General features: G+C 48.8%; 1 protein-coding gene across 1 annotated transcript; it reads left to right on the forward strand.

Annotated features, from left to right (window-relative positions):
* Positions 1–1,044: 1,044 nt before the first annotated feature.
* Positions 1,045–10,371, forward strand: LOC122543818. The gene is made up of 7 exons (XM_043682620.1): positions 1,045–1,060; positions 1,525–1,686; positions 4,706–4,803; positions 6,053–6,138; positions 6,876–7,097; positions 7,740–7,825; positions 10,183–10,371. The coding sequence occupies exons 2-7, from the start codon at positions 1,568–1,570 to the stop codon at positions 10,364–10,366; spliced, it is 795 nt and encodes a 264-aa protein (XP_043538555.1). The 5' UTR covers positions 1,045–1,060; positions 1,525–1,567; the 3' UTR covers positions 10,367–10,371.
* The last annotated feature ends 3,689 nt before the right edge of the window (positions 10,372–14,060 follow it).

Genomic DNA, 14,060 nt, shown 5'->3' on the forward strand with positions numbered 1-14,060 from the left:
GTGAGGGTGGGGGAGCTGACTCCTTCAGCCTCGAGGGAGCCCGTTCCAGGCTGATGTCACAGAGCATCTGAATGGTCAGCGGAAATCCGGAAGTTTCTGCCCCTCCCCCCTCCATGACTCCAGTGAAGAAGGGGGCAGCCTCGAGGGAGCCCGTTCCAGGCTGATGTCACAGAGCATCTGAATGGTCAGCAGAAATCCGGAAGTTTCTGCCCCTCCCCCCTCCATGACTCCAGTGGAAGAAGGGGAGGCTCAACTGAAAATTTCAAATCTGAGGTGGGGTGGTCTCTGTCGGGTGAGGATATTAAAGAGATATCAAGTAAGGCTGAGACCATGGATCAGCCCTGGGGCTGAATGGCCTCCTCCTGTCCCTATATCGCAGCTCAAGGCGGAGGGGTGTTTAGGCTAAATGGGCTGCTCCTGTTCATATGCAAGAGGATCAAGAGGGGCAGAATGGCCTGCACTGGATTCAGTGCAAGCAGTTTGAGGGTCTGAATGGCCCCCTGCACAGAGGTTCAAGGCAAGGCTATTCTGAAGTTGGACCATCATGTCTATAAATCACCAAAGAGCGAGCAATGAATTTGTCAGAGAGTCTTTCACAGAGTCTGGGCCTCCGTTTAGTCAGGAACCAGTATGCCTGTTGTAGTATTTCTTCGGCACAATGAAGGGTGTCCATACATTTCCCCTGAGATAGCTCCCTCCTTGTCCTACCCACCCCCCATCTCTGTAACCTCCTTCAGCCCTCAACCCCGTGTACTGTCTGCTAGTTCTGCCCTCTCTCACACAGTTTTAACTCAGCCACTATTGATGGTCACGCTGGCGGAATGCTGTCTAAACAGTACTGCCTGTTCCTCCTTCATTAACCCTGCCTTTTGACCACACCTTGGTGAAGTAACTTCAGGCATTAGTGCGGTCTCTCCTGGAGTACTGTGTACAATGCTGGTCATCCTGTCACAGGAAGGATATTAACAACTGGGAGAGGGATTGAAAAGATTTATCAGTATGTTGCTGGGAATGGAAGGTTTGGGTTATAGGGAGAGGCTGGAACTTTTTTCAGTGGAAGGTAGGAGATTCAGGGGTGTCTTTAATAGAGGTTTATAAAATCAGGAGGGTCAATGGGAGTTGTCTTTTCCCTAGGGTGGGGGATTTGAACACTTGAGGGCACATTTTCAAGGTGAGGGGAGATAGATCTTAAAAAGATATGAGGGACAATGCTTTTACACACAGTGTGGAACAAAGGTCCAGAGGAAGTAGTCCATAGAGATACATTTATAATGTTTAAAAGACATTTGGATAAATACATGAATGGGAAACGTTCGGAAGGATATAGGGCAGGAGCAGGCAGGTGGGACAGGTTTAGTTTGGGAACATGGGCTGGATGGGCTGAAGGGTCTGTTTCTGTACTGTGTGGCCCTGTAACTCCTTGCAACTCAGTGACAGATTTTAATTGCTCGTGTTTCTGTGAAGCACTTTTGTTTTGTGAGGTTTTTATCCACATGAATATAAATTGTTGCTGTTGTTCGGCAGACTTACTGAGAACCTTCTGAGCAGCTGCCTCAGGCGCAGTGAGATGTTGCAGAGGGATAGAGAGAGTCCGGCAGATAGATTGGAACCTGAACTCCAGGGTTGGACCTTGGCGGAGGACTCTGAGAGTGACGATGAGCCTGAGTACAAGAAACAGCTGTACAGGCAAGTGGGGGGGCGGGCTGGGGCAGCTGTACAAACATCCCCATCTCTCAATCATTATCAGATGGTGGTTTGGCTATGGAGCTTAATTCACCAAAGTGTTACCACATCGTAGGGCTGCTCTGTTGCGCCTAACACTACGGGCAATTTAGCACAGTCAGTTCACCTGACCTGCTCGTCTTTGGACTGTGGGAGGAAACCGGAGCACCCGGAGGAAACCCACGCAGACACGGGGAGAACGTGCAAACTGCACACAGACAGTCACCCAAGGACTGGAATTGAACGCGGGTCCCTGGTGCTGTGAGGCAGCAGTGCTAACCACTGAGCCACCCCTGTTATTAGAGAGAGAGAGAGAGTGAATGGAGGTGGTTTGATCTGCAGGTCAGCATACCTCAGGCAAGAGGACAGTCCTTCAGGGTAACCTCAGCCAGTGCAGGGATTGAACCCACGCTGTTAGTGTCACTCTGCATCACAGATCAGCCATCCAGCCAACTGAGCTAAACGGACTTCCATCTCTCCCTACCGAAAGAACACCCCTCTGGTCTGGTAAGACGTGAGTCATAGAGTCTTACAGAATGGAAACAGACCCCAACTCGGACACTCAAAGCTCTGAGCAATGAAGGGAAAAGTATGCGAAATGCTTTCTTAACCCCCCTATCACCATGTGACACAAATGTTATAGCTGAACCCATAGGTCTGTCTGTTGTACAACACTGCTCAGAGCCCTATCATTAATTGTATCAGCCCTGCCCTTGTTTCTTCTATCAAAATGCAACACCTTGCCTTTACCAATAGACAATAGGGGCAGGAGTAGGCCATTCAGCCCTTCGAGGCAGCACCGCCATTCAATATGATCATGGCTGATCATCCTCAATCAGTATCCTGTTCCTGCCTTATCCCCATAACCCTTGATTGCACAATCTTTAAGAGGTCTATCCATCTCTTTATCCAAATTAAAACCGATCTGCCACTCCTCAACCCACTGCCCCAGTGGTTGGAGATGTACCATCTACCTCCTCAGGGGGGTGTAAACAATCCTGTGCCCAGATTCCTCCCTGGAACCCTGGGTCAATATTTATTCCCTTAACCAGTGTCACTAAAACAGAGACACAGACAGGAGTTTCTGGAAAAGCCTGAGCTGAAAGGTGAACTCTGATTTCTCTCCACAGATGCCGCCTGACCCTGAACCGAAATTGCTGGAAAAGCTCAGCAGGTCTGGCAGCATCTGTGGGAGAGAAATCAGAGTTCACGTTTCAGCTCAGGCTTTTCCAGTAATTCCTGTTTGCGTCTCGATTTACAACATCCACAGTTCTCTCGGTCACCGAAACGGACTTGGCTTGTCATTAAAACACGCGCACTGTGTGTTTTTGTTTGGGATCTTGCTGTGCACATATTGGTTTGTGCCGTTGCCTGTGTGTCAACAGTGACTCCCTTCACAGCGTGCCTCTCACTGGCCTTTGACACATCCTGGTGTTGAGAAAGGTGCTATACAAATTGGATCATTATTCCCTCTCTGAGCAACCTGCTTGAAACAGAAGGTGATATCTCCCCCAGTCCCACCACTGTCACCCTCCCCTCACCAAACCCCCCTTGCTGACCACCCATCGCCATTGCTCCTTCTGCACGCCTGTTGAAGATTGCTGTGACCCCTTTAAAGGCTGGGTCACTGCTGGATTCATCTTCCTCCCAGACAAGCAGCGTGGAGCCCGCGGGTCAGTGGGGAATCGGGAGGAGTCTCTGGTTTCATGGTGAGAGTTGAACGGTGATAACCTATTGTGGCAAAGCCATTCTGAAGCCACCAAGCGAGTGGAGAATCCAACCCAAAGTCCGTACATAACGCTCATCTCTCTCCTGAAACAAAGCGAGTGTTTACAATGCCATCCTGTGTGCTTTCAGGAGAGTTTATCCTGGACTTACCTCTGAGAGAAGAAAGATTAACAGCAGGACAGGGCCATTCAGCCCAGTAAGTGTGCTGCACCATTCAATATGATGTTTCGCATCAGCACTGGTCTCCTGCTTGCTTTCCCTGTCCCCTAATTCCAAGCAGATGTGCCAGGCTTAAATGAATTCAGGGACGGAGCAGCAACAGTTTTAGGGCGGCACGGTGGCTCAGTGGCTAGCGCTGCTGCCTCACGACGCCAGGGACCCAGGTTCAATTCCAGCCTCAGGTGACTGTCTGTGTGGGGTCTGCACATTCTCTCAGTCTCTGCGTGGGTGTGCTCCCGTTTCCTACCAAAGATGTGCAGGTTTGGGTGGGGAGGCCATGGGAAATGCAGGGTTACAGGGGTAGGTCTGGGTAGGATGTTCTCTGGAGGGTCGGTGTGGATTCGATGGGCAGAATGGCCTGCTTACACGCTGTAGGGATTCTGCGATTCTAAGCTTTCTGGACGAAACAATTCCAAATATTCACAACCCTCTGAGGGGAGAGATTTTGACTCATCTCAGTCCGTAATGATTAGCCCCTTACCCTGAGTCAGTGCCCCATTGTTTTACACTCCCCAGCCCTGGGTAGGGAAGGCAAGTGGTAACAGCTTGTCAAGGTCTACCCCCATCAAAACTTCATGGTCTGGGATTCAAACAGAATACCAGACCATCTTGTAAGGTTCAGAGAGCTCAATCCATTCACAAAAGGTAAGCCTCTCTCTCTTTCCAATCCCTCGGCAGATGCTGGAAATCAGAGTCTAGATTAGAGTGGTGCTGGAAAAGCACAGCAGGTCAGGCAACATCTGAGCAGGAAAATCGACGTTTCGGGTAAAAGCCCTTCATGAAGAAGACATTCCTGATGAAACACCGATTTTCCTGCTCCTCGGATGCTGCCTGACCTGCTGTACTTTTCCAGCACCACTCTAATCTAGACTCTTTCCAATCCCAGCTGACCAGATGAATCAAAGTCTCCTGTCGTGTTAAAAGTTCTCCACCCAACCTCCCGAATGTACAAGTGGGGAGGCCAGTATTCCCTGATAAACCCAATCACAGTTCTACAGGATGGAGCCGGCCTGACATTTTCCTTGTATCTCCATAGCCTCTTCAGCCCCAGCCTGGCTGATTCCTTCCTTCAGCCATTGCACACAAAGCCAATGATGAACCCCAATATTCAACTGCTCCAGGAAAGTGTGAGAGGTGAGTGACTGCACCCCTCAGGGACTGACCCTCCTATCAGCACAGGCCTCGTTAAAAGAAAATAGATTCTCACTGAATGGTCATTGGTGGCTGGGCCCAGTATTTATTGCCTGTCCCTAGTTGCCCCTTGAGAAGGTGGGGATTAGCTGCCTTTTTGACCCGCTGCAGTCCATGTGCTGTGGGTAGACCCACAATGTCCTTAGGGAGGGAATTCCAGGATTCTGACCCAGTGACACTGAAGGAACGGTGATATATTTCCAAGTCAGGATTGTGAGTGGAGGGGAACTTGCAGGGGATGGTGTTCCCATGTATCTGCTATCCTTGTCCTTCTAGATGGAAGTAGTCGTGGGTTTGGAAGGTGCTGTCTGAGGATCTTTGGTGAGTTTCTGCAGTGCATCTTGTACATCGTACACACTGGAGCTACTGAGTGTCGGTGGGGGAGGGGAGGGTGTTTGTGGATGTGGTGCCAATCAAGCGGCTGCTTTGTCCTGGATGACATTGAGCTTCTTGAGTGTTGTTGGAGCTGCCCCCATCCAGGCAAGGGGGGAGGGATTCCATCACACTCCTGACTGGTGCCGTGTAGATGGTGGACAGGCTTTGGGGGGTCAGGAGGGGAGTTACTCGCAGCAGGATTCCCAGCCTCTGACCTGCTCTTGGAGCCGCTATGATTCTGCGGTGAGTCCAGTTGATCTTCTGGTCAATGGTATCATCTGTTGATGTGGGTTTTCAATGATGGTGTTCTCTGGGGTTTATTGTCCTGGATGAGGTGAGGGGTCTTGACCCAGTCTGTTCAAACCCAATCTTCCAGGGAGAAGCTTCCCCGGAAGGTCACATCTCTGAACACGGAGTGTGATGAGGATAAAGAGGGTGGAGTCAACAGTGGGGTCTGGTCACTCAGGAGAGTGTACACAGCGAGTCATCGTGACCTGGGACACACTGCCTGGGAAGCAGACTTAATCCTAACATTCCAAAGGGAATTGGGTCGATAAATGAAGTGTCTCAAGAGCGAGGGCAGGTGGTGGAGGGCATTGTGGGAATGATAGGAATCTTGGAAATGCTCTTTCACGGAGCCATCGCAGGCATGATGGTCAGAATGGCCTCTTGTTTCCATGGTAACAAAGGTTGGGTGAGCAGAGGGGGTTAGTGTGTTGATTGGAGAGTTGTTGCTGCTGGCATGGATTGTTATTGGTTGGTTACTCCGAGATCCTCAATGAGTCAGCTCCGCCTGTCGCCTCATTTGTCCCTCCAGGTCACGTGACTGCTGACAATCTGTGGCACACCATCAGAGAAGGTTCCAGAAGGCAGTGGTCCCTGGCCTGCTCACAGCACCTGCAGGTAAAAGAACTGCAAGAGTGAGTATGGGGTGAGGCCATTCAGCCTACTGCTGTTCATCCTACTCCTAACCCGTCGCGATCCACATCATCAGGGAACCTCCCCAACTCGGACCAATCCTGCCTCCTCCTGGAGACATGGACAATTGTTGGGAGTCAGCTCTGTGACCCTCCCCCATATAGACCCCTCCCTACTCACACCCCAACCCTCTTCACCACTGAGGAGGCAGCATCCACTTGTTGGATTGTCAGAAAAGACAAACTGTTGATTGGTTTAGCTCCAGACAGATTGTCAGTCACCTGGTCCATGACCAAACCAACATGGCTGCTTTGTCTGAGGCTGCAGTGAGGATCACTGAGGGCGGCTTGGTGACAAAGCAGCCAACACCAAGCTACCGCCATCGAGACAGGAAGGTCAGAGGTGACATGACACTGGGCTATCGTCCAACAGGTTTATCTGAAACCACAACATTTCACAGTGAACTCCGCCTGACGGAGGGGCAGTGCTCCCAAAGCTGGTGCTTCCAAATGAACCTGTTGGACTGTAACCCAGTGTCACGTGACTTTGCACATTGTCCACCTCAGTCCAACACCGGGTACCTCCACGCTGGAGAGACGGGAAGGCAGCGTTTGATTCCGGTCAGGAACGCCGCCAACCGCCCTTCACCAGGAGCCAATGGGAGTGAAGGCCAGGCAAAAGGCACAAAATGGTGACTCGCTGTCCCCTTGCTCACATCTCAGGATTTGGCCAAACAGGCAGCAGCTGAGGCTGGGCAGCGGGCATGGTCGGGGCTGGGCAGACTGCGCACCATGGTGGAGATGCAGCAAGGCCAAGCCAATGCCATGCTCAGTGCCAACCCACTGGACGACCTGAATGACAGGACAGGCCGAGAGGGGCCCAGGAGGTTCCTACCATCAGATTTCGTGCCCACTCTGACCGAGGCCCACACCATGGCAACCAAGGTAAAGCTACCGGCTGGGGACGGCACTGCGAGGGGTCAACCAGTGGGGGAGACATCACCCAGAGGGTCAGTGCTGAGGGAGCATCGCACTGTCAGAGGGTCAGTGCTGAGGGAGTGGGCACTGTCAGAGGGTCAGTGCTGAGAGAGTGCCGCCCTGACAGAGGGTCAATGCTGAGGGAGTGCCGCATTGTCAGAGGGTCAGTGCTGAGGGAGTGTTTCATTTGTCTGCTGGACCTGAAAGAACATCAGAATGTTGAAATGTTGTGGGAGTGAACTGGAAAATTGCATTTTTTTGCTTGATAAAATATATTTCAAGATCTTTTGAAAATGTCCATGTGTTGAATGAGGGCAAATGTCGTTGTCCAGGAGGGAATTTATTGGTGTTCCTCTTGAGGCACTTTCACACACACAGGGTGGGAGAGGTTTGGAACCATCGTCCAGAGACAGCAGGGGATGCTGCATCAGTTGTTAAATTTTAAATCTGAGATAAAGTTTTTTTGTTAAACACGGGTATATGGGTCAAAGGCAGTTGTATTGAGTTAGGCGCATGATCTCACTGAAGGGTGGGACAAGCTTGAGGGGCTGAGCGGCCTCCTCCTGTTCCTATGATCTTATTTCTCAGCTCATTTCCCCACATCCACAGGAACTCAACAGAGAACAGAAATGTGAACCACAGCAGCAACCGACACCAGCTCCACACGGACTGACATGGGACGGGAAACCCTGTCGGTAAGAAACTGGGAGAGGATCCTCTCGGGCAGATTCACAAACTTTCCCAACCCAAGAAACTAGGATAACATCAAGATCAGTTCGTCAACTTTCACTTCAATATTAAAGCTGGCCCTGTCTTGGGAGTATTTGATAGCAACAGTATAGAGGGACCTTTACTCTCTCACTCAGCCCCTGTCCTGGGAGTGATTGATGGGAAAGAGTGTAGAGGGAGTTTTACTCTGTATCTAAGTCCCTGTCCTGGGAGTGATTGATGGGAGACAGTGTAGAGGGAGTTTTACTCTGTATCTAAGCCCCTGTCCTGCGAGTGATTGATGGGGAACAGTGTAGAGAGAGTTTTACTCTATATCTAAGTCCCTGTCCTGGGAGTGATTGATGGGAGACAGTGTAGAGGGAGTTTTACTCTGTATCTATGCCCCTGTCCTGGGAGCGATTGATGGGGAACAGTGTAGAGAGAGTTTTACTCTGTATCTAAGTCCCTGTCCTGGGAGTGATTGATGGGAGACAGTGTAGAGGGAGATTTACTCTGTATCTATGCCCCTGTCCTGGGAGTGATTGATGGGGAACAGTGTAGATGGGGTTTTACTCTGTATCTAAGTCCCTGTACTGGGAGTGATTGATGGGGAACAGTGTAGAGGGAGTTTTACTCTGTATCTAAGTCCCTGTCCTGTGAGTGATTGATGGGGAACAGTGTAGAGAGAGTTTTACTCTGTATCTAAGTCCCTGTCCTGGGAGTGATTGATGGGAGACAGTGTAGAGGGAGTTTTACTCTTTATCTATGCCCCTGTCCTGGGAGTGATTGATGGGAGACAGTGTAAAGGGAGTTTTACTCTGTATCTATGCCCCTGTCCTGTGAGTGATTGATGGGGAACAGTGTAGAGGGAGTTTACTCTGTATCTAAGCCCCTGTCCTGGGAGTGATTGATGGGGAACAGTGTAGAGAGAGTTTTACTCTGTATCTAAGTCCCTGTCCTGGGAGTGATTGATGGGGAGCAGTGTAGAGGGAGTTTTACTCTGTATCTAAGTCCCTGTCCTGGGAGTGATTGATGGGAGACAGTGTAGAGAGAGTTTTACTCTGTATCTATGCCCCTGTCCTGGGAGTGATTGATGGGGAGCAGTGTAGAGGGAGTTTTACTCTGTATCTAAGTCCCTGTCCTGGGAGTGATTGATGGGGAACAGTGTAGAGGGAGTTTTACTCTTTATCTAAGTCCCTGTCCTGGGAGTGATTGATGGGGAGCAGTGTAGAGGGAGTTTTACTCTGTATCTATGCCCCTGTCCTGTGAGTGATTGATGGGGAACAGTGTAGAGTGAGTTTTACTCTGTATCTATGCCCCTGTCCTGGGAGTGATTGATGGGGAACAGTGTAGAGGGAGTTTTACTCTGTATCTACGCCCCTGTCCTGGGAGTGATTGATGGGGAACAGTGTAGAGGGAGTTTTACTCTGTATCTATGCCCCTGTCCTGGGAGTGATTGATGAGGAACAGTGTAGAGGGAGTTTTACTCTGTATCTATGCCCCTGTCCTGGGAGTGATTGATGGGGAACAGTGTAGAGGGAGTTTTACTCTGTATCTAAGCCCCTGTCCTGGTAGTGATTGATGGGAAACAGTGTAGAGGGAGTTTTACTCTGTATCTATGCCCCTGTCCTGGGAGTGATTGATGAGGAACAGTGTAGAGGGAGTTTTACTCTGTATCTATGCCCCTGTCCTGGGAGTGATTGATGGGGAACAGTGTAGAGGGAGTTTTACTCTGTATCTAAGCCCCTGTCCTGGTAGTGATTGATGGGAAACAGTGTAGAGGGAGTTTTACTCTGTATCTAAGCCCCTGTCCTGGGAGTGATTGATGGGGAACAGTGTAGAGGGAGTTTTACTCTGTATCTATGCCCCTGTCCTGGGAGTGATTGATGGGGAGCAGTGTAGAGGGAGTTTTACTCTGTATCTAAGTCCCTGTCCTGGGAATGATTGATGGGGAGCAGTGTAGAGGGAGTTTTACTCTGTATCTAAGTCCCTGTCCTGGGAGTGATGGATGGGGAGCAGTGTAGAGGGAGTTTTACTCTGTATCTATGCCCCTGTCCTGGGAGTGATTGATGGGGAGCAGTGTAGAGGAAGTTTTACTCTGTATCTATGCCCCTGTCCTGGGAGTGATTGATGGGGAACAGTGTAGAGGGAGTTTTACTCTGTATCTATGCCCCTGTCCTGGGAGTGAATGATGGGGAGCAGTGTAGAGGGAGTTTTACTCTGTATCTATGCCCCTGTCCTGGGAGTGATTGATGGGGAGCAGTGTAGAGTGAGTTTTACTCTGTATCTAAGTCCCTGTCCTGGGAGTGATTGATGGGGATGGTGTGAATTGTCTGACCTACAGCTTCCTGATGGATGAGGATGTTTCAGCCATTGAACATTCCGCGTGGTGGAGACACTTAAACGAAGAGAAACTGCTGGAACCCCCACTCGCAATGACAACCCAATTCTCCTTAAAAGACGCCTTTCCAAGAAACTCCGAACAACTCTGGCCTTCAGTTTATGTCTGTCTCATTAAAGAGCATTAGTCTGAGTTCTGATGGTGTTGTTCCACACTCACCCCCTTGTCTTACTGGGGATGCTCATCATCAGATAGTTCCAAGTCTCGGTGCAAACCGTGTTTGAGTGTTAACCCTTGAATATCGGAATGAGTCTGAATTGTATAGACAATGATGATGTAGCGGAGCCGGTGTTGGACTGGGGTGGACAGGGTCAGAAGTCAGATGACACCAGCTTATAGTCTGACAGGTTTATTTGAAATGACCAGCTTTTCGAGCGCTGTTCCCTCGTCAGGTGCTGGACAAAGGGGTAGTGCTCTGAAAGCTTGTGATTACAAATAAACCTGTTGGACTATAACCTAGTGTCATCTGACTTCTGTCTTTGAATATTGGAATGGCTCTGAATCTTATTGACAATTTTATCATGATTTCACTCTCTTCACTGTCAGGAAACTGTCCCCACGGTGGGTTTGACGTTGTGCTGTTTAGTGGAATGAGACAGTGAGCCAGAATGCTCTGTCATAGAGACTGCCATGAGGCTTAAAACCAGGTGCCTTGTGCAGTTTTATCAGCTTTTCAATCAGAGAAAACAGGAAGTTTGAATCCTTGAAATGTTGTGGCACAGAAAGAGGCCATTCAGCCCATCCCTATTTGCCACGAGGTCATGAGCCAAAAGCAAGCCTCACCACGCAGTCAAATCGAAGCCTTCAATCCTTAGGCCAGTGGGGTTTAAAATCAGTGAAAATAACTTTGCAAAGAGAGACCAAACTCTGCAATAGTTTCATAAGTAGATACCCCATCGGTGTCTTCTAAGATGGAACATTTTGTGTGCTATAAAGCTGAGGGTGACCCACCCCAACCCCCTGAGAATAAGTGAAACACCCAAAGAGGAGCGCCTCCCCCTGGACTCTGGGTAAAGAGGATGGAAAGTGCTGTAACCTGCTTCTTAGCAACTTCTGGTGGTTAAATAAAACAAATCACTGACACTCACTTTAAAATCAACAAGCAACAACTTACTTTATTGAACTCTAACAGTGAACAAATTAACTATTAACAAACCAAATAAAACCCATTTAGCTGCAAACCATTCCCAAATAAAACAAGATTCTAGTGGTATGCTTTTCCAATAAATACAAGTCCCACTCATATAACCAAAAAATAGAATTTAGACTCTTGAAATTACAACCAGGTTACACGTCTTCCGGAATGTTCTACGCCTTCTTCTGTTGGGAATTCAGTCAGGAGCACCCTTTCCTCTAACTCTTTGTCATTGGCTCGTTGTTAGTTAAATGGTGCTTTCTTGAAGACATAGAGGAGGCTGTGAGAGCCAGTGATTTGAGAAAGTGAAAGAGAGAATAAGAAAGAGGGAGAGAGACGCTGACAGAGCAAGAGTGGGAGAGAGAGAGCAGATGGCAGCTTGCTTTGGGGTCTTTATCCAACTGCCCCCTTCTTTTATATCCTTGATGACATATCAATATTTCTTACAATAGGATTGATCTTAGTGAGTTTTGAGAAGATTTGTAACTCAGGTTGAGGTTCTGGGTATAGCTGAGCTGGAAGGTTCATTTTCAGACGATTTGTCACCACACTAGGTAACATCTTCAGTGAGTCTCTGGATGAAGCACTGGTGATGATTCCTGCTTTCTATTTATGAGTTTGGGTTTCTTTGGGTTGGTGATGTCATTTCCGATGGTGGGGTAATTTCCTATGGTGACGTCAATTCCTGTTCTTTTTTCCCCTCTCGGGGGCGGTAGATGGGGTCTAACTCGATGTGTTTGTTAATAGAGTTCCGGTTGGAATGTCATGCTTCTAGGAATTCTCGTGCGTGTCTCTGTTTGGCTTGTCCTAGGATGGGTGTGTTGTCCCAGTGGTGTACTTCCTCTTCGACTGGGACAACACATCCATCCTAGGACAAGCCAAACAGAGACACGCACGAGAATTCCTAGAAGCATGGCATTCCAACCGGAATTCTATCAACACACACATTGACTTGGACATGATTTACCACCCCTTGAGAAAAAGAACAGGAAATGACATCACCATAAGAAATGACCCCACCACAGGAAATGACATCACCAACCCAAAGAAACCCAAACTTATAATAGAAAGCAGGAATCATCAGCAGTGCTTCATCCAGAGACTCACTGAAGATGTTATCTAGTGTGGTGACAAAACGTCTGAAAATGAACCTTCCAGCTCAGCGAGCAAACCTACACCCAGAATTGACCCCATGTTGTCAAACCCATCAGCTTTAAATTTAATAGTTTTTTGGTACCTCAGTGTCTGGTTCAGGTTGATTGGCCAAATTCCGAAGTCTGTTGTGTTGGTAAAAACTGCTGCTTGGCGTGCTAACTGTACAGCCTCTCGATATAAAATATATCAGTTTGGGCTCTCTGTATCCGTGCATTTTAAATCTCAAAGCACAAAGGAAAGCACCAGGTCAGAAGTGGGGATGGTCACCGATGACTGCACAATGTTCAGCACCATTCGCATCTCCTCAGGTACTGAAGCAGGCCGTGTCCAAATGCAGCAAAATCGGGTCAGTATCACGGCTTGGGCTGAATGGTGACAAGTAACATTTAATTACCAGGCAATGACCATCTCTTACACGAGGGAAACTAAACTTCACCTCTTGACATTCAATGGTGTTACCATCACTGAATCTCGCACTGTCAACATCCTGAGGGTTACCATTGACCAGAAACTCAACTAGACCAGCCAGTTAAATACTATGGGTACAAGAGCGGGGCAGAGTATAGGCAGCTTGACACAATCCAGGACAAAACAGCCCTCGCTCAATTGGCACCACATCCATAAGTATTCACTCCGTCCAGCACTGACGCCCAGTAGCTGCAGTGTGTACCATCTACAAGATGCACTGCAGCTATTCACCAAAGATCCTCAGACAGCACCTTCCAAACCCACGACCACTTCCATCTAGAAGGACAAGGGCAGCAGCTACATGGGAAGACCCCCACTATTACCTATTGGGAATCAAAAGGCTCCACTCCTGTGAGGTAATCCCAGGGTCTTGCTGCTCTGAGCAGAAACCCACAGGCACAGACAATGTTCTGTCCTCATTTCAAGAAGCTCTTTGTGGGAAATAACTAACTTGTGACTGCTGTTCACTGACCTTTGACCCTGACCTGGATGACTTATTAAAAGTCTTGCCTGAATCCTGGTCTGAGGCAGCATCACATCCTCCTTGCTTCAGAATATCTTGTGCTGTAATGTTCCTACCATGGCGGTCCCTCAGCATGCACAGCACTAACAGACACAGAAATCAGTTGATAACATTTCTTAAACAACGCCCCTTTTAACAAGCTTTTGGGAACCTGACAGAATATTTCTGCTGTTCAAAAGCTTTCAAAAGTTTTTGCGAAATGTCTGAGTGCAACGGTTTATATAAACTCAGTGGGAGGATATAACATCCGGATCAGGTGGGACATTTGCTCACTGAGCTGGGAGGTTTGTAGAGAAGCAGTAAACCTACAGCCTGAACCTCAACGTGAATGACAACCCTTCCCAATAATTACAAATAACTGATGGTTGTCGTAATGGTGCAGCACCTGGAGGAGATATGGCCTCAGTTCAGCAATCAACAAAAGAGAAACATAACTGATCTCCTGACAGTGCGGAACTCCCTCAGCACTGACCGTCTGACAGTGCGGAACTTCCTCAGCACTGACCGTCTGACAGTGCGGAACTCCGTCAGCACTGACCG

The sequence above is a fragment of the Chiloscyllium plagiosum genome, chromosome 45 (genome assembly GCF_004010195.1).
Source record: "Chiloscyllium plagiosum isolate BGI_BamShark_2017 chromosome 45, ASM401019v2, whole genome shotgun sequence".
Taxonomy (NCBI): domain Eukaryota; kingdom Metazoa; phylum Chordata; class Chondrichthyes; order Orectolobiformes; family Hemiscylliidae; genus Chiloscyllium; species Chiloscyllium plagiosum.